Source organism: Octopus bimaculoides, chromosome 28 (genome assembly GCF_046866305.1).
Source record: "Octopus bimaculoides isolate indiv1 chromosome 28, ASM4686630v1, whole genome shotgun sequence".
NCBI classification, from domain to species: Eukaryota; Metazoa; Mollusca; class Cephalopoda; order Octopoda; family Octopodidae; genus Octopus; species Octopus bimaculoides.
This window is the reverse complement of record NC_142955.1, coordinates 6,308,653-6,328,876: the sequence shown is the minus strand read 5'-3', so window position 1 is coordinate 6,328,876 and position 20,224 is coordinate 6,308,653. Positions and strand designations below refer to the sequence as shown.

The 20,224-nt window shown below is 36.8% G+C and overlaps 1 protein-coding gene across 3 annotated transcripts in view; it reads left to right on the top strand.

Moving 5' to 3' along the window:
* Nucleotides 1-20,224, top strand: part of LOC106868371 (uncharacterized) — a 192,797-nt gene that overhangs the window by 167,413 nt on the left and 5,160 nt on the right. For 2 of the 3 annotated variants that reach the window (XM_052977662.2, XM_052977661.2), the window contains one exon: nucleotides 10,878-11,385. The exons of the other annotated variant lie outside the window; for it this stretch is intronic. In XM_052977662.2, the coding sequence (XP_052833622.1) occupies nucleotides 10,878-11,216 (339 nt within the window). In that variant the 3' untranslated portion in view covers nucleotides 11,217-11,385. Of the gene's footprint in view, nucleotides 1-10,877; nucleotides 11,386-20,224 lie in introns of those variants that run through there. 3 annotated transcript variants of the gene reach the window in all.

Below are 20,224 nucleotides of genomic sequence, written 5' to 3'. Positions count from 1 at the left end.
TGATTTTTGTATCCGTTTGGTGTCAGCACAAAACATCCCAAGACGAGATGGTCTATTGTTTCATCAATTGTATCACAGATTTTCTGCATTTAGGGTCAGAACCATTTTGAAGAACGTTAGCTTGGTAGTTTCTTGTAAGCAAGCTTTAGTCTTATGCCACCAATATGAAGCCTTTAGTCTCTGCTTTCAGTCCTAAACTTCTCAGCCACTGATGGATTGTTGCTTGATCTACATCAACATTTCGATTTCGAAGTATATACTGTCCATGCAGAGACCTCTGGCTCCACTGCTCCTCAATTTGTTTCTGCCCATTCGTTTTTGCTGTCTGCTTGATCCATTATGTTTGTTTTGTGGCAGTGGTTTCAGGTTCTACAAATATTTCAGGATTAATGCCAAGTTCCCTTGTGAATTTGAAAGCTTCTTTGACAATAGAATGTGATTTTTTGCAACTTTATATTTGCACACAAGCCACTGCATCCAGTCCTCTGTACTAGATAAATACCTGTTCATTGCTATTGTGGAGGTCTTATAGCACAGTTCTACCTGCATCATCCCTCTCCTCCCACCCCATTATTTCTAGGTAGGTACAGACGATCAGCATCTGCTTTTGGGTGGTGCATGTTCTTAGAAGTTAGAAGTTTTCTTGTTGGAGCTCTGTAAGATTTCAGTTAATGATGTTTAAACTATATTGGACTCCTGGAAATGCCAGGGTGTTAATGACATTGGTGCGATTTTTTAAGTTGAATTCAGTTTTTTGTATGAGTTTTACTCTCCTGTAATATTCCTTTCTTATTTTTTCTTTCATGGTAGCATGTTGTATGCCACCTTCATTTATTCCCAGGTATTTATAATTTTCTTGTGGGTCAAGTTCCTTGATGCTAAAGTCAGTATCTAATTTAATGGAAGCTGTTCCCCTGAGCTTGCCTCTTACAAAAGTTGCTTTAGCATACTTATCAAGGCCAAAATTCATCCGATGTCATTGCTGAACAATTGTTAGGAGCTCTACTAGTTCTTTGTCATTTCTAGCAAACAGCTTCAGATCGTCCACATAAAACAGATAGTTTATTGTCATATTGTAAACTTTGAACCCATACCTGGTATAATTTAGTTCTTTTGAGAGTGGGATCAGTGCCATGCAAAAGAGTAATAGGGAGCAGGAGTTACCTTGAAAGATGCTTTGCTTGATGTTGATGTTAGTTTGTCTCATCCCATTACTATGGTTTAGAAGGAGACGTGTTCGACTTGGCCATGCCACCTTGTAAGAATTTGGAGATGATAGGAGAGATTTTATATATCTCAAAGGCCTTGAGTACCCAATTATGTGGGACACTATTAAATGCTTTCCTATAGTCTATCCATGCCATATTTGGATTCTTTTTGCTCTGGCAATTCTTTACAATCATTTTACTTATGAGTAATTGATCTTTGCACCCATAATAATTCCTTTTACAGCCTCTTTGAGCTTGTGGAAGGATAGATCTCTGTTCAAGGGAAGTGTATATTCTGTCAGTTAGTATGGATGTGAGGTTCTTGTAGGTGGTGTTGAGACATGTTATTAGTTGGTAGTTCTTTGGATTTTTTTGTGTCTTTGTGTTTTTTGGTAGAAAGTATGTTGTTCCTTCAGTCAGCCACACAGGTATTTGCTCTGGGTTCTGGATGACATCAGAGAAATAGTGAAATTTTGGTGTACTTCTAACAAACAATTCAGCCAGAAGTCCTGGGGTTTTTCATTTGTGAGACTTCCTAAGACTACACCTTAGCTCTTCTATTTCTAATGCTTCCCATTTCTGCTCTTCAACTTCATCCAGTCTCATTTCCTCATGTTCTATCCAATCAGCTTTAGCATTGTATTCTTTTTTTGTTGCTCCATATCTTCTTCCAGAACTCTTCCATTTTCTCAGTCTTAGGCAGCGCTATCTTACTTTTGCCAATTTCCCTATAAAATTTCTTTGCATCCATCTTGAATATCTTATTTTGTCAATGAAATTTTATTCTTTTGTCACACCTTCTAAGCCATTGAGATTATTATTATTATTATTATCATCATCATCATCATCATCATCATCATCATCATCATCATCATCATCATCATCATCATTATTATTATTAAGCAGTCATGACAAAGAGCGCAATTCAATTGTAATAGATATTTTATTGGTTGAACGATATTTCAACAGTAAGTCTGTCTTTGTCAAGTTTAAAATAAGAAGTGATAAGAATTCAAAATTATAGAAATTTAAATTTAAAATATAAACGAGAGCAACCAGCATCAACACATTGATGGAATGACATCAAAAGTCTTTAAGTTTCAATTTTATAACAGGCAAAAAGAAAAAGACAGAACAAAAGAGGAAAGAAAAAAGAAAAGGAAAAAGAAGAATATTTAATCAAACAGTTTTGTATAAATTTGATGATATTCTCCTGTCATTTTATTCATTCCTCCAGAGCGTGATGCTAATAATCCACAAACATTTCTCCTCATGCATTCTGAGAAGTGAAAGTGAAGCAGATTCAGAATATTTTCTGAGAATATACACTTTCAAGTATTTCTAAAGATTGCAGCCGTTTGAAACGAAATGTTCAGCAAGTTCTGTCAAACTACTGTTATTGTGCCTGACATTGAATCTGTGCCCATTAAACCTTTTGTTTAATTGTTCTGTTGAACAACCAACATAAATCAAGTTGTGGTTAATGCATTCTGCCATGTACACCAAATGGGAATCTCTACAAGTCCCACCTTTATAACATTTCTGCTAGGATTCCTGATGAAATTCACTTGACTCGTGTTGTTGCACAATGAACAGGGCTTGCCTCACTTGTGGCTGTTTTCAATGTACAGCGTGCAGATACTCCAATGTTTGTTCTCACCTGAACAAATTTACTCTTTAGTATTTCAAGATATTTTATATAATTTTGGTAAATATATCTGCTAAAACGAGAAGTCAGTATTAGTTTCATTTCTGCATAATTTAGATGACAGTATATTCACTGCACCCTGTATATATATATATATATATATATATATATATATATATATATATATATATATATATATATATGCATATGCATAGCTGTGTGACAAGAAGCTTGTTTCTCAATCACATGATTCTGGGTTCAGTCCCAGTGCATGACACCTTATGCACTGTGAGTGGATTTGGTAGACAGAAACTGAAAGAAGCTCATCGTATATATGTATATGTGTGTCTTTGTAACTGTGTTTGTCTTCCCACCATCACTTGACAACCAATGTTGGTATGTTTATATCCCCATAACTTAGCGGTTTGGCACAAATGATCACTAGAGTAAGAACTAGGCTTACAAAGAATAAGTCCTGGCCACAATCAAATGACTGAAACATGTAAAAGAATAAAAGCATAGAAGGTTGTTTGTTATGGCCTGTTAGAGAGTGACCATTGGTTTTGCACCTATAAAGTGCTCAGTTGGATAGGCAACTTGTCAGACTTGTTTGTCAGAGGCACATTAACCTCTCTACAACTGGAGGGAGGAATATATCGTGGTCAGTTAATTTTGTTAGCAAAAATATTCAGGAATGAAACTTTATTGGTAAAACCTTTGGTGAAGTGAAGTGAACTCCCTTAGAGTCCCTCACTCAGGGATTCGGTGACCTCTGGGGAAATGAGGAGTAAATGAATGGCATGTGAAAGAAACACAAGTCATGTGAGAGTTAGCCTGGAGTACAATGACAAATTTGGTGTACATGTAGGTGTTCACCAGGCTCAGCTCTCAGTCTCCTATTCATTATTGTCATAACAGAAGAATTCCAGAAAGGAATTACTGTATGCTGATGTTCCCACTCATATATTTGTGTGTCTTTGTCTTCCCACCATCACTTGACAACCAGAACAGAATTTGAATGACCTTAAAGTTAGCTTAGCAATGACCAACATTCCAGTAAGTAGGAAAACAGATAAAAGTCTACTCCCTTCAAGTAAATACCTCTGCTCGATATGTAAGAAAGTTTTAGGCAGGAATTTCATAAGTTGTACCAATGCAAATGGAGGTGCAAGATTAGAGCATCAGGTTTATAGCTTCCAGATTGTGAGTTTAATTCCAAACTGGGCTTTGTGTTGTGTTCTTGAGCAAGACACTTTATTTCAAGTTGCTTCAGTTCACTCAGCTATAGAAATGAGATGTGATGTCACTTTGCCTTTGCCTTGGACAACATCGGTGGCATTGAGAGGCGAGGCTAGTATGCATGAGCAACTGCTGGTCTTCCACAACTAACCTTGCCCGGACTTGTGCCTTGGAGGATAACTTTCTTGGTGTAATCCCATGGTCATACGTGATTAAAGGGTTTTTTTACCAATTGCAAACTATAAACACACAAAAGGTGCAGTGGGATCACAGGTACGTAAATGGAGAAAGTAGCCTTATATGTGGAAGATGCACTGGTGCTATGAAAACAACGGTGCATGGGAAATTGATTGCTTCAAATGCCCTGGAGGCTCCCTAGTGGTAGCAGGTAATTTCTGCTCTGCTACCTAGGTAACCTAATTAGCTGTGGAGGAGGTTGTTCTGAAAATCTAGTTGCTACAATAAAAATAGGATGTAGAAAGTTCAAAGTGGTAGTACCTCTGTTGGCAACAAAAGGTCTCTTTCTCTCTTTCTCTCTCTCTCTCTCTGAGTGAATGGCAGATTGTATGATGCATGTGGTACAAACATCAATGTTACATGGTAGTGAGACATGGGTCCTGAACACCAAGGACATGGGAAGACGAGGGAGTAGAAATTAGTATTCTCTACTGTATATATCATATTAGTGTGTATGTATGACAAAGTGTCAATGTATTGAAAGAAAAGTTAGGCCTAAGAGGAATTAGATGTTGTGTGCAAGAGAGAAGACTGTGCTTGTAAGGTCATGTGATGCATATGGACAAGAAGTGTCTATTGCTTAAAATGGGTGGAATTTGTGGAAGAGGGAGATTGAGCAAGTCATGGGACGAAATATTGAAAACTGATCTCAATATACTGAGTCTTATGGAGGAGCTGACAGAGGAATGGGATAAATGATGATTTGTTGTACTTGACAAAACACATTAATTGCAGCAAAAATGATATCTTAAAATGACTTGGTATGATTGTACATTTCATACTCAGCCCCACCACTCCTGTTTTTCTGCTGTATCATGCATTTCTCCCAATTTATATCCCCTAACACATGTTCCCTTATCTATGGTACTACTTGGCTACTGTATTCAGCTGAGAGTTGAATCACCACACATCACATCCCCTACCCTTGTAGTTACCACCCTCCCTCCTTTCTTCCCCCACTGGAACCACTTCCATTCCTCATTACCAACCTTATCCACACTGTTTCTAAGTGGTATTTCCCTTCAACCACACCTCCACCTTGTTCATCACTCACTATTTTCACCTCTACCCCTCTCTGTAACCATCTGTTACTTTTACTCTCCTTCTTATGAAACTATTCACACTCCATGTCCTTTTTCATGCTCATCTTGTACTTTGAGAGTTTGCTCTAGCAGCCCATCACTATCTTCTTTTCATCTTCTTCAGCCATGTATTCTCTCTATAGCAAGGCATTTGCCCAAGGTGTCATGCAGTGGGACTGAACCTGGAACTATGTGATTGAAGAGCAAATTCTCAACAATTATATATATATATATATATATATCCTAATATAATAATGAGTGTAGTGTTTTTATATATTTGTATATATATATATATACAAATATATTTGTCCAAAATCACACAGTAAGAGTGAATGGTGAAGGGTGAGGAGAGACAAGAGTAATTCAGTGAAGGAGAAGTAGTGAGAGTAATAGCCATGACTGAAAGGGAGTGAGAGAAAGTAACAGCAATGAGAGAGAGGAAGTAGCAAAGAGAGTGTCACGTATCTTCTACTATAATGATACTTTTGTGTGCTTCTCCGTCACAACGTATGAATGAAAAAGGAAGGGGTGATCCACCAATGGAAGTGGGATGGTGAAATGGCGCGAAACAAAAATCAAAAACATCACTTCAGCTCTGTGTGAGTCTATGTGTGTGCATGTAAAAGGGAGGAAGGTGAATGTTTGTATGTGTGTGCGTTTGTGTAAAATATATTTATATATTTGAGTGAGTGTATATGTGTTTGTGTATATTTATTTAGAAAGATACATAGAAAATAGAATTATAAGTGTATACATAAGCACATATGCACACACACACACACACACACACACACACACACACACACACACACACACACACAGAGCACTGTTTAATTTTTTCTATCTTTTTTATACCTTTTTTATGTACAAAATATTACAGTTAGCTGTCATTTTTGATGGCATGGGACCAGCTAGTATATATATAAAACAAAGAAAGCCAATAATTAGAAAATTTCTATGAGAGATGAAAGTAGTAACTATACTGAGAAGTAATGTTTACTGTCACATCAATATGGTTGTTCCGTAGGATTTGACATGACTACCATTTTTAACCCTGAGAGGGAGCACCCAATATATATTGCAAGCAGAGGAGCAAATCCCTACCATCTTCTGGCAGACAACAGAATCATCACCAGACTATACAGTTTCAGGCTATCTGTGCCCATCCTCAGTAGTGAACACCCGTCTGCTAGATGTATATATATATATATATATATATATATATATATTCCCATGCACACGTGCTAAATGTGACTGTTTGCATTAAAAGGAAAAGAAAACACAATATCCCATCCTAAAAAAAAATAAGTATTTAAAAAATCACAAAATATCAACTAGATTATGGCTTGGAGATAACACTTTACTCAAAGTAGGCACCTTCAGAGTTGGCATGTGGAAACTGAAAGAAACTTGTCACGTGTGTGTGTGTGTGTGTGTGTGTGTGTGTGTGAGACAGTAAAGAGGAAAATCCATGATCAACAATCTGACACCATCAGAACACTGGAATTCATTGATGAAATCCAGATCATCAACAATGATCCCGGCAAGTCAATGTGTACCATTGCAAGGGAGAAAAATATTCATGGAAGAGTTCATCAGGGTGATGGTGCATGAGGACATTCTCTACATTTCAAAAAACATGAAGAAAAGACTATTTCTCTCCAAGGAAATGCAGAAAAAATTACTCAAGCACACCAAGAAGCTGATCAACACATTGAAACACCTGCTGTGGTTCTTCTCCAACAAGAATTTCTGTCAAGACCAGAAGATCAACTCCCAGAACAACAGGTGACTTGCTATTTCACCCATATTCATGCAGATGAAATATCCAATCATGGTCTTCAGTGTCATCAGCAGTGAAGGTGATGTCATGCCATCCGTGTTCTAAATTGACCAGGTAACTACAGGAAGCTGTGCATGAGGCAGCAAGGCTCTGTGCCCTGCCATACCAGCCAGAAGACCCAGGCCTGACATTTGGCCTCTCAACCTGCCTCACTGCAACCCCATCAACTGTGGGGCACAGTAGAATGAGAGACCAACAAATCCAACTGCAACATTGACTAACTGAAGGCCAGAATTACCTGGGCTTTCAGGGTCCTAAAACAGGAGATAGTGATGAAAGCCTGTGGTTGGTTCTGAAGTCACATGGAGGTTGTCGTCGAGGCCAAAGGTGGGTTCATTGACAGAACATGTCCTGAAGACAAACTGATCCAAATTTGATGAATATATTTCCAAAAATAGAAACACTTTTATTTTTTTCCTGCAAATGAATACCATCCGCACCCTGTATGTGATAGTAGTAGTAATTCTGTTGCCAGCACATCCACTTGGGCAATACTACACTGTTAACCCTTATTCCATCCTTTCATCCCATCTATTCATCTTAGTTATCTCTCTACTCCTATTTAAAGAAATAAATTAATTCTGGTAATGTCTGATGATTGTATTATAGCTCATTGACCTCTGATATTAAAACCAGTTGAATCTAGCCAACTCTTAATGTGTTTTCATTCTCTTCAATGATGCCTCACTGAGAGAGTCAATCCACATCTCGAGGTATTTTTCTCTGAACAAAATTTTTAATCACCTGATGAAAACAGTTTTTCCATGATGTAACTGAACTATTCATCAATGAAAAAATGTGTCTCAAACAACTATAGTGAACATTTAACCCATTTGTGTTCTTATTTTATGCAAATACCATACATGGAATCTTTCCAATGTTGGATCTGGAACTTGCACTGTGTCATGAACTTACATGCATATGTGCATGGGTGTATATTTGCCTGTATATGCTTATGTGTGTATATATATATGCATGTACTACTACCAGCATTCCATCAGTTACAACGTCAAGTGTTCCAGTTGATCCGAATAGCAGAACAGCTTGCTTGTGAAATTAACACGCAAGTGGTTGAGCACTCCACAGACATGCGTAACCTTAACATAGTTCTCAGGGAGATTCAACATGACACAGAATGTGAAAAGGCTGGCCTTTTGAAACAAGGTACTACTCATGTTTTTCTAGCTAAGTAGACTGGAGCACTGTGAAATAAAGTGTCTTGCTCAAGGATACAATGCACCACTGGGAATTGAACTCATGAACTTACGATCATAAGCCAGTTACCCTAACCACTAAGTCACGCCCCGTCATGTCTACATGTACATATATATATATAAATGTATGGATATGTTCATATATGTACATGTATGTATGAATGTATATGCACATGGTATATATATGTATGTGCTAAACTTGACTTTTTCCTGGCATCCTGAATGTTAAAATACCTTGATTCAAATGAATCCAGCAATGAATGAATACATATATACGTATATATATATAAAGTAATATTTGTAGCCACTTCAACATGGCTGTCCATTTGAATGGACTCTACTACAATTTTTTAACCTGAAGAGGACATCTTCTCTAGCTAGTTAACGATGCAGAGCTGCATCTGATAGATTGCGAGCAGGGGAGTGAACCCCTACCACCTTCTAGCAATGAAACCAGCAGACCAGTCCTAGTTTTGGGCTATTTTTGGCACTCTTCAGTATTAGACACCTCATCTGCTAGAAATGGCAGTAGCTCACTTCTGCTTGCAATATATATATTTCAAGCAAACACAAAGTCGCTGATTTTGCAACAAGCAAAAATCCTCATTCGTCCCGTTGCTAGAAGGTGGTTGGGGTTTGCTCCCCTGCTCGCAATTTATCGGCTTAACCAGCTAGAGGAAATGTCCCATTGGAGTTACAAAAATCATAGTAGTTCATTTGGATGGACAGCCATGTTAAAGTAGTTACAAATATTACTTGTCAGTATAACTACTGCATTCATCTCTTAGAGAGATTTTAGAACTAGCATTCTTGCTTGTTTTATATAAAAATATATATATATATATCCTTTGTAAAAAACATAAATCCGAAAGAAGAAACACACTCTAAGATGTAGAGCAGTATATTTTTAAAATGGGGAAGTCTGGTTTATGAGATTACCTTAGGCTTCCCACCCATAAAAGGTTTAGTTTTATGGCGTATCATCAAATCCCAAAAACCTATTAAACATATGGAGGAGGGGATGCCTTACTACTCAAAGGTAACAGTTAGGGATTATCTCCCCTTGCTTTTGGTTATCAACCTCTGGCAGTGCCGCCATCTTGTGGGCTCCAAAAAGCTAGAAGGTACCTCCTGAAATGTAAACATGGCCCTAAAATCTTTGTTCTGGAGTTAAGGATGTTCCCTGGTTTGAGTGAGTCCTTTAGGATTCTCGCTTGTTCAGCTATACTTGCAATGCTTTGTCCCATTGGTGTAGGGGACTAGGTTCTTGAAGATTTTCCATGAGATCAAGTATGGAATCCCATCATCTCTTAGTTGCCAGACGTGGCTGGCCAGTGATGTTACATATCTCCTTTCCAGAACTTTGAACGGAGACTTGTGGTTGGAGAGATGTTGCTTGACAGAGTTCCTGGGACATCCAATGTATCTCCATGGGCATGTGTTGTCAGTGCTGTATCTGCTGGTGTTGTTGTTATAGCTGCTACCAACATCGTTGCTGTTGGAGCTGGGACTGTTGGTGTTGGCGTCGCTGGATGCCAAGATGGTGGCACAGCCAGAAGTCAATAGCTGAAAGCAAGGGGAGATAATCCCCAATTGTTACCTTTCAGTAGTGAGGCATTTCCTCCTCCATATTTTTAAGAGGTCTTGGACCAATAATGATGAGGGGAAGATGATGATAACGATGATGTGTGTGTGTGTGTATACTGTATTTACTAATGTATAAAGTGCACTATTTTATATTTGATTTTAACTAGAACAACTAGGGTACGACTAAAACACAGAAAAAAGATGATATCAGGTTTGAATATGATGAGAAAAAAGTTTTCACCAAGATTTAACACTAAATTATGACTATGACTTATACATGAGTCAATATAGTGGCTGTGTGGAGGCACAGGTGTAGGTGTGTGGTAAGAAGCTTGCTTCCTAACCACATGGTTCCGGGTTCAGTTCCACTGCATGGCACCTTGGGCAGGTGTCTTCTACTATAGCCTCGGGCTGACCAATGCCTTGTGTATATATATATATATATACACACGCATATATATATATACACACACACACACACACACACACATATATCTGTGTGTGTCTTTGTGTCTGTGTTTGTCCCCACCTCCATCACTTGACAACTGGTACGGTGTGTTTACATCCCCGTAAGTTAGCAATTTGGCAAAAGAGATTGATAGAATAAGTACTGGGATCTATTTCTTTGGCAAAAACCCTTTAAGGCAGTGCTCCAGCATGGCTGCAGTCAAATGACTGAAACAAGTAAAAGAATAAAAGTATATATACTTATGGATACCCATATACACACATGCATGCACGCACACACACACACACACACACACACATACACACTTATGTAAGCATATACATTATTTCCTTTTCTCTTTTCTTTTCTAGAATTCCTTAGCTGAAAAGCTTGTTGTCATGCTTGGTGCACCTTATTCTCAGCAGTTGCTCCACCGGTTACTCTTGAAGCCCAGTCAAGAATACCACATCAGGGGACACATGTGCCTGTGTCAGTATGCTGAAGAGTTCCTCCTGCATTATTTTGGATCCATAGAAAACTCCGAAAGTATGGCTGTTCTTGATAGCGTCTTTTCCAAGTATCTCAACTGTTCAATACGAAAGAAGAGTTTAAACACAGTAAAGGAGATGTTGAAACTGACCGATGATGACCACCCCTGTGAACAACAACAGCAACAGCAACAACATGAACAGCAGCAACCAGTCATCTGATGAGGGATCCACTAAGGCAACACTCAAACTGCTGAAAAAAATGGAAAATAGCAAATAAATCCCCTTAAAGTCTCATATACACCCAAAATTAAAAAGTTCAAAGGTTACATTGGATGATATAGTCCCAGATAGACTATGACTAAATAAAAGAGATGGGCATGGCTGGAACGCATTTCATCATAGGTCTATTTGATCAGGGCTGACCTAGTGCCAAATATCTTGCATCAGTGGACAGTTCAGTTTCTGACATACAAAACTGACAGATTGGTTATGGCTTGAATGTCTTTCATCATAGGTTCGCTTGACCAACATTGATCCAGGGTTAAACAAAAGCAAAGAAGGATACATTGCACAAAACAATCCTATATATATATATATCTATATATATGTATGTGTGTGTGTGTACATTAATATGTACACACACATGCACACACACACACACACACACACACATATATATATATATATATATCAACTCAGAGTTGATATAAATATACATACATTATTGTTGGTATCAGCACCAAGCAGTATCTAGGTAGCAGTGGGAATTTTTTCTCCACAAATAACTGCAGTGAATATCTTTTTAGCAGTTGAAATATGTCACAAACATATTTTAACTAACCTAAAGTTTGCATGCATACACACACACACACACACACATATTTATGGGGTTACATATAGGGATATAGATAGATACAAAAACTAAATATATCCACAAGATAAACACATATGTATAAGCATAAGGATCTTTATATATATTGATAAATAAATTTACTTTTACATGGGAGTTCAAAAAACCCAAAAAAACACCAGGTAACTAATGAGAGAATGAATAGTTTTTAACCCAACAGCGGTTTATGGGAGTTGTTGAGTTAAAAAAAACTATGCATTCTTCCCTTAGTTTTCATTATTTTCATACTCCAGGTTAAAGTAAATGTATTTATAAATGCTTGTACATATGTGTTTATCTTCTGAAGGTATTTAGTCTTTGTGCCTATATATTTCTATACATATCTATTTGTGAACATACGTGCATGTATATTTATATATATCAAACTTAATTGTGTTCATCTTCATCACTGTCTCCATATCAGGTCACCTGGATTTCTCTTACAGCCACTTTTTACACTGTAAACATAATCTTTGATAAAGACTTTGCAGTCTAAGGTCAAATCATTTGAACACCACTGTGTTTTCTATACTAAGCATCTCTGGATCTCACCTTTTGACTGTATATGGACTCTCCTGTCAAAGATGATGTATGAGTGTTCAGCTCTTGCTGAACGACCTGCACAAATGATTTGTTTATAGGGATCAAATGTATGTGCCACACATTAGCTCACTCTCTACATCAAATAAACATTGCCTGAACAGGTGCACTATGTACCTTGCACTATGTACCTTGCATCAGTTGTTGAAGTGATCACAAAGGAATGTGATATGAAGTGTTTGTACAAGAGCACAATGCATCACCCGGTCTAGGAATTAAAACAATGATCTTGCAATCGTGAGTGCAGTATATATGACTGGGTACATATATATATACAAGGAAATAATTCACCATCACTAAAATGTGATGAAGGATGCAGGGAGCACTAGCATTGCTAGAAATAAGAGTCAAAGAACTCTTTACCACAGAAGCACAGAGACAACCCTGCCACTCCAAATGGGGTGGTTGTCTTCCCTGTCAGTAAATAGAAAATGTGCTTCTGTGGTTAAAGAGTTCTTCCTGCACCCTTCATCACATTTTAGTGATGGGGAATTATTTCCTTTTTGGTTTTGAATTGCGTCTAGCCACCTTAATTATTATATATATATGTATGTATATATATATATATATATATATATATAATCAAAATAAGCAACAGGATATCCAAAAGTGATGCAGTACGAGTGTTTCAAGTGGCTCCATTTAATTGAACAATGTAATCATTACATCAATTTAAATGCAGGGCTATCCTCAGCTGCATAAATAAATAAATAAATAAATAAATAAAGTCCATGCTGCTGGCACTTCAGCTTAGAAGTTTCTAAGAAATAAGGAAAAAAAATTTGTTTGGGTCATAGCTTTGTTACGGATTTTGGTTCAGTTTTAATTCATTAGTCTTGTTTATCAAATCTAAGACTAGAGAACATATATATATATAAATTATCATTGTCATCATTTTATGCCAATCTTCCATGTTGATGTGGGTTAGACACTTTGACTGGACTAGCCAGAGAACTGTGTAGAGCTTCAATATCTGTTTTAGTGTGGTTTGTATGACTGGATGCCCTGCCTAAAGCCAACCACTTTACAGAGTGTACTAAGTGCTTTTTTTTTATGTCATTAGTGCTAGTGATGCTGTCACGTAATTCACAAGACAAATTAAAGATACTTTTACTGAGAGGAGTTGGAGTAGAGAGGTAGGTGATTTTATGCCAGATGTTGAGAGGCTAAAGTGTGTCAGAGATAAGCACAGGTCTCTTGGTATTGTGAAGATATATGTATGATTAAAAGAGTGGGTGGGAGAAGCTTCAAAGAATACAATGATGATGGCGATGAGGTGTCGCAGCATACTCTCAAGGTACTAGAGGATAAGTATATGAGAGAATATGGACAAAGAACCCGGAAGGGTGTCTAGAGAAGTTCATTAGAATGTTAGAAGAGACTGACATATGGCTGGAGGTTGGTATAGAGATGAATGTACTGAATGGAACAAAAGTTGGGTTATGGTCAATGGTAAATATCAGTGTGGTAGTAGGGAAAGTGAAAGAATAGGAGTGACTCAGGAAGAAAGAAGTGATAAGTGGCAGTACAGGAAAGTAGGAGAGGATCGTCATCTCTGTCATCATCCCTTAACGTCCATTTTTCCATGGTTAGACTGTTTGACTGGAGCTGGTAAGCCAGAGAGCTGTACCAGACTCCAATTGTCTATTTTGGCTTGGTTTCTTGGGCCAAACGCTCTATAGTGTATACTGAGTGTCTTTTACATGTCACTGGCATGGGTGCCTTTTATGTGTCACTAGCACTGGCCATGACCACTTAGCTTGATGTGTCTTCCCAAGCACAAAAAATTTCCAGAATTCTCAGTCACTTGTCGTCACTTCCATGAGACTCAATATGAGCATCAGTATGACAAGCGTGCAGATTGATAAGAAATTGTGGAAATGGAGAGAGTAAAATGTACAATGACAGAGATTGATGTCAGAATTACATAAGGGTTGCTATAGCGAGAAGGGGCAATGATTCACAACAGATATAACAGGTTGATGAGAATGATAGCATATGAGATAGGGCTACAGACAAGGTAATGGCAGTTCTAACATGTACTTCAGGAAGGCACAAAAAGGAGTAATCAGAAGAAAATAAAATGGGAAGGGAGGATATTGAGAAGGAAGGAGGGATTTTAAAAAGAAGTGGTTTGAGTGGGACAGGAGCAAAGAGGCTATCAGCCCTGGGCTGTAATATATGTCTATCCTGCTCTCAAGTGATTACAGCAGGTGAGAAGTACTGTAGACAGTAGTTCCTTATGTATATACAAACACACGTACACATATGTATGTATATATATATATATATATACACATATACAAAATTTCCATTGTCATTCACCTTCTCGATCATTACATTCTTCCTTAGATCTCTTTTGAGTTTTACATATGTTATCCTGGTCTCTTCAAATGCTTTCACTCCACTCCACACCTTTGTTGCCATCCAGCTTGATCCAAAGCAAGGGTTTCTATATCTTTTGGATCCATTTCAAGTGACTTCATAGTAGCCATCCTTAAACCTTTTTTTAGGTTTACACTGATAGCATTTCCCCTCTGCAAGCTCACCATAAAACAGCTATTTCAGCATGCGTTCATCTGCCATTCGAATTATTATGTGGTTCCTCAAAATCGTAGCTCTAATTGAGGTGATGCCTGCAGATGTAAGGACATCTATTTGGAGGAAAAGAACTCCATTTAATTTTTTAAATGTGAAGAAGGCATTTTTGGTGGAATTGTTCTAACAGTTTAAAATGCCTTTCATAACAAGTCCAAATTCCACAGGAATACAACAGGGATGGTAAGACAAATAATTTATAAAGAGCCAGCTTTGTATTCTTATTTATATGTTGCTGGCATCAAACGCATGACTCCAAGCCACCAAATGCTTTTGCTGCCCTTTGAATTCACAGCTGTATTTCTGTATCAAGATTTCCATCATTTTGAACAGAGCTTCCAAGGTAGACGAACGAATCAACAACCTCAAGCAACTTTCCCTTAACAAAAATTTTAGTGGGGCTTACAAACAGCACCACACACAGGTTGATGCATTACAACTGTTTTTTTCACGTTGATGGTCAAGCCAAAATCACCACAAGTCAAGTCAAATGCAGATACAAGAGATTGCAGACCTGTTTCAGAATGACTGACAAGATCGCAATCGTCAAAGTACAAAAGTTCCCTAATGAGTGAAGTAAAAACCTTCGTTTTGAATTTCAGTCTGGTCAGATTGAAAACATTCACTGTTGTTTGATATTTTATGTAAATACCCTCCTCAGAGTTTTGAAAAGCATGTGACAACACAACAGCAAAGTATATTGCAAAGAGGGTGGGTGCATCAAGGTCTCCTTGCTTTACTCCATTTTCCACAGCAAAAGATTCAGAGAGCCTACCACCAAAATTAACTCTAGCTTTCATATCTTGATGCAAAGCCCTGATCATGTTTACAAATTTTCCTGGGCAACCTATTTTCCTTAGAATTAGCCTCAGATCATTTCGATTAACAGTACTGAATACTTTGCTCAAATCAACAAAGCAATGGTATAGAACTAGATTCTGTTCAATGAACTTTTCTTGTAATTGTCTGACAGTAAAGATACAATCAGCTGTGCCCCTGGAAGAACGAAGACCACACTGAGACTCAGACACTATATTTGGAACTATAAAGGTATTTAAACGTTCTAACATTCTGTTATTGATAGGAACCACAAAAAGAGGTACTCCATCCATTAAAACAGTAGATATCATTTAATAAACACTGAGTTTAAATTTGAGCGACTCAGAAGCAGAATTCATGTGGTTCTGATTAGAAGCGCCTGAATATTATCAAGAGATGTAACTTTAAAATTTTTTGCAGCTATGTTTCCTTTTACTTTTTTTCTCATTCCACATTTTACCCTTTATATTTGCAACTCATATTTTCTTGTAATTTCTAACTTTTTCTCAACGTGCAGTCGTGTTCTTTTATTCTTTTACTTGTTTCAGTCATTTGACTGGAGCACCACCTTTAGTCAAGGAAATCGACCCCAGAACTTATTCTTTGTAAGCCCAGTACTTATTCTACCAGTCTCTTTTGCTGAACTGTTAAGTTACAGGGATGTAAAAACACCAGCATTGGTTGTCAAGCGATATTGGAGGACAAATACAGATACACAAACATACACACACACACACACACACACATGCACACACACACATATACAATGGGCTTTTTTCAGTTTCCGTCAACCAAATCCACAGTATGCCATGAAAGATTTTCCACGCGTCACATTCTCAGATGCAGGAAACTATTAGTAAGCCATGTGTGTGTGTGTATATATATATATATATATATATATATATATATTAGAAATCTATGAACATCTCAAAGTTTTAGCAAAACTATTGTAATCTATTTATATGTATAAAATCCTTTGTCTCTCTGTTCCCAATGCATTTTCAAACAGCTCAACCAAATCAAATCAAATTTTACATGGTAATACTATCAGACCCCATGATTGTTAACATGTAATTTTTTTGGATTAAAGCAATGCAACATTGGCACTGGTTCCATACTACGTGTAAAACTTGAAGAATAAAAGTGAAAGAATAACATATATATTGTAATGTAATATATTGTTTCACTTTTATCGTTTTATTTTTAATTCTAATCATGGTGATGATGCCACATTTTGTATCTGTCCGTGAATATATGTGTGAGTGTATGAGTGTGTATATGTCTCACAGTGTTTGTGTGTCTTTCCATGTTAGGTACATTATTAAACACACTATGTGTATGTGAGGACTGGTTAATCATGACGACAAAGTCACATTTTGTATATGACTGTGAATGTATGTACGTAAGTGTATGAGTGTGTATATATCTCACAGTATGTGTCTTCCTTTCCGCGTTAGGCACGTTATTAAATATACTATATGTTTCCATTTTATACTTTTACTTTTCATTCTAACCACTACGACCATGTCACATTTTGGATACGACTGTCTATCTGTCTGTGAATGTATGTGTGTGTATATGTCTCACAATGTGTCTTTCTGCATTAGGTATGTTATTAAACATACTATATGTGTGTGAGGGTTAGTCAATGTCAATACGAAATATTTTCTTTTCGATTAAAACAATATAACATTTCAATGAGATTATCTTTCTGTTTACGGAGATGTACTTGCATAGCAAGTGACTTGATCTGAGATCGTGTACTCGGAACATATATATACAACCTTCGACAGAGTAACAGTTATATATGCAACTTGAACAGACACACGTATCAGTACATAAACATACATTTACATGTACATACACATATACACACATGCAGACACTTCTACACACGTACATAAACGCTCACATACATACATACATACATACATACATACATACATGCATACGTATATGTATATATGCATGCATGTACATTTACACATATACATGCATTCATAGACACATATATATTCTTTTCTACTCTAGGCACAAGGCCCGAAATTTTGGGGGATCGACCTCAGTACGCAACTGGTACTTAATCGACCCCGAATTTGAACTCAGAACGTAAAGGTAGACGAAATACTGCTAAGCATTTCGCCCGGTGTGCAAACGTTTCTGTCAGCTCTCCGCCTTATAGACATATATCATGAACTAACTGTTACTTTCTCAGATGCATGTCGAAGTTTTTTTAAGTGAACAGGTCGTGGTTTCAAAGCGACGAAAATATTTTGACACAAATGAAATTTAAACGTTGAAGTGAAACTAACGGTTTTTGTGTGTTCTTGAATGGCTTACAAACGTCTTCCATGCTGCAATCTTTCTATTATCAACAGGACCATTTCATACCACGACGACATCAGATTTTGTATATTACTGTGTATCTGTCTGTGAGTGTATGTGTGTAAGTGTGTGAGTGTGTATATGTCACATATGTATATGTGTGTGTGTCTTTCCACGTTAGGTACGTTATTAAGCATACACATCTACACTTACGTATATATATATATATATATATATATATATGTAATGGTATGTTACAGACATATGTAATGGTACGTTATTAAACACATACATTTCTGACGACGACGTTGCAGTTTGTATATGACTGTTTATCTGTCTGTGAGTGTACAGGTGTGTATGTGAAGACTGGTCAGAGTCAATACGAAATTTTATTTTCCTTTCCATTATTTTCCTTTCGATTAAAACATTTTATAGAAATAATCTTTCTATTGTCAACAAGGACATTTTATACCTCTACGACAACGACATCACATTTTGTGTATGATTGTGTATCTGTCTGAGTGTATGTGTGTAAGTGTATAAGTATGTATATGTTTCAGTGTGTGTGTCTTTCCACGTTAAGTACGTTATTAAATATACACACACACCTACACGTACATATACATATGTGACAACTGACATGCGTGAATGTATGTATGTGTCTATCTTACTATATGTGTGTGAGGGCTGGCCAGTGTCAATACGAAATTCTATCTTACTATATGTATATGAGGGTTGACCTGTGTCAGTACGAAATTTTATTTTCATTTCGATTAAAACAATATAAAATTTCATAGAGATAATCTTTCTATTGTCAACAGGACATTTTATAATGTCCTGTTGACGACAATGACATCACATTTTGTATATGAATGTATATCTGTCTGTGAGTGTGTGTGTGTGTGTGTGTGTGTTTCCGAGTTATGTACGTCATTAAAACACACACATATACATATGTTACGACTGACATGCCTGAATGTATATGAGTTCTAAAGGTGAAACTCATGAAAAAACAATGAAGTGACAAGGTCCAAGGTATATATAAAAATACACATTTACTATTTCTATGACCAGTTAATAATTATTGCAGCAGTTGCAAGGTATTTATAATTACATATTTACCCTTACATTAAGAAATTTATCCCATATATATATATATATATATATATATATATATATATATATAATTCTTTGTCTCTCTGTAATAATTATTGTGACATTTACCGTTAAATTAGCAGTTCCATACATGTGCTTCTATTTCGTCCATTTGCTTATATTTCTTTAATTTTGCCTTTCATCCTTTCGGGGTCGATAAAATTAGTACCAGTTACGCATTGGGGTTGATGTAATCGACTTAATCCCTACTCCTGAATTTGAGGCCTTGTGCTTCCAGTAGAAAGGATATATAAACTATACCATTTTAATCCCGAGCAACGCCAGGTATCTCTGCTAATCTATCTATAAAACATTATGTACTTACGATAAAGGAATCTATCATAGTTAGGATATTAAAATTTATAAACATCTGAAGACTTTGAATCACAGAAAGTGATATTCCATAGTTTGAAATAATAGAATAGGCTTACACATTTTTGGTGAGACGTTAAATAACCATTCTACCGTCGTGAATGCTTATAGCAGCACTGAAGACAGAGTGGGAGAAGAAGGACGAATTCTGCAGAAGTTTCATCTCATTATTTTGGATGAATGTACGATGGCCAACAAAATATCTTGGGAAGCTCTGGATCAAAGCTTGCAAGATTTAAGAAATTTTAAATTATTAATAGGCGGGGTTATCACTGTATTCTTGGGACTCTTTTGTCAGACTTTGCCTGTAATTCCAAAGGGCACTAAGGCAGAATGCTTGAATTCCTCCTATTTGTGGAGACACGTAACAAAAATGAGCCTAAGAACATGAGAGCCATTCTGAAGAATTTAATCAAAATTTATTGGAACTGTCTATATTTAATTTGTAAAAAGTTATACTTAATGTATA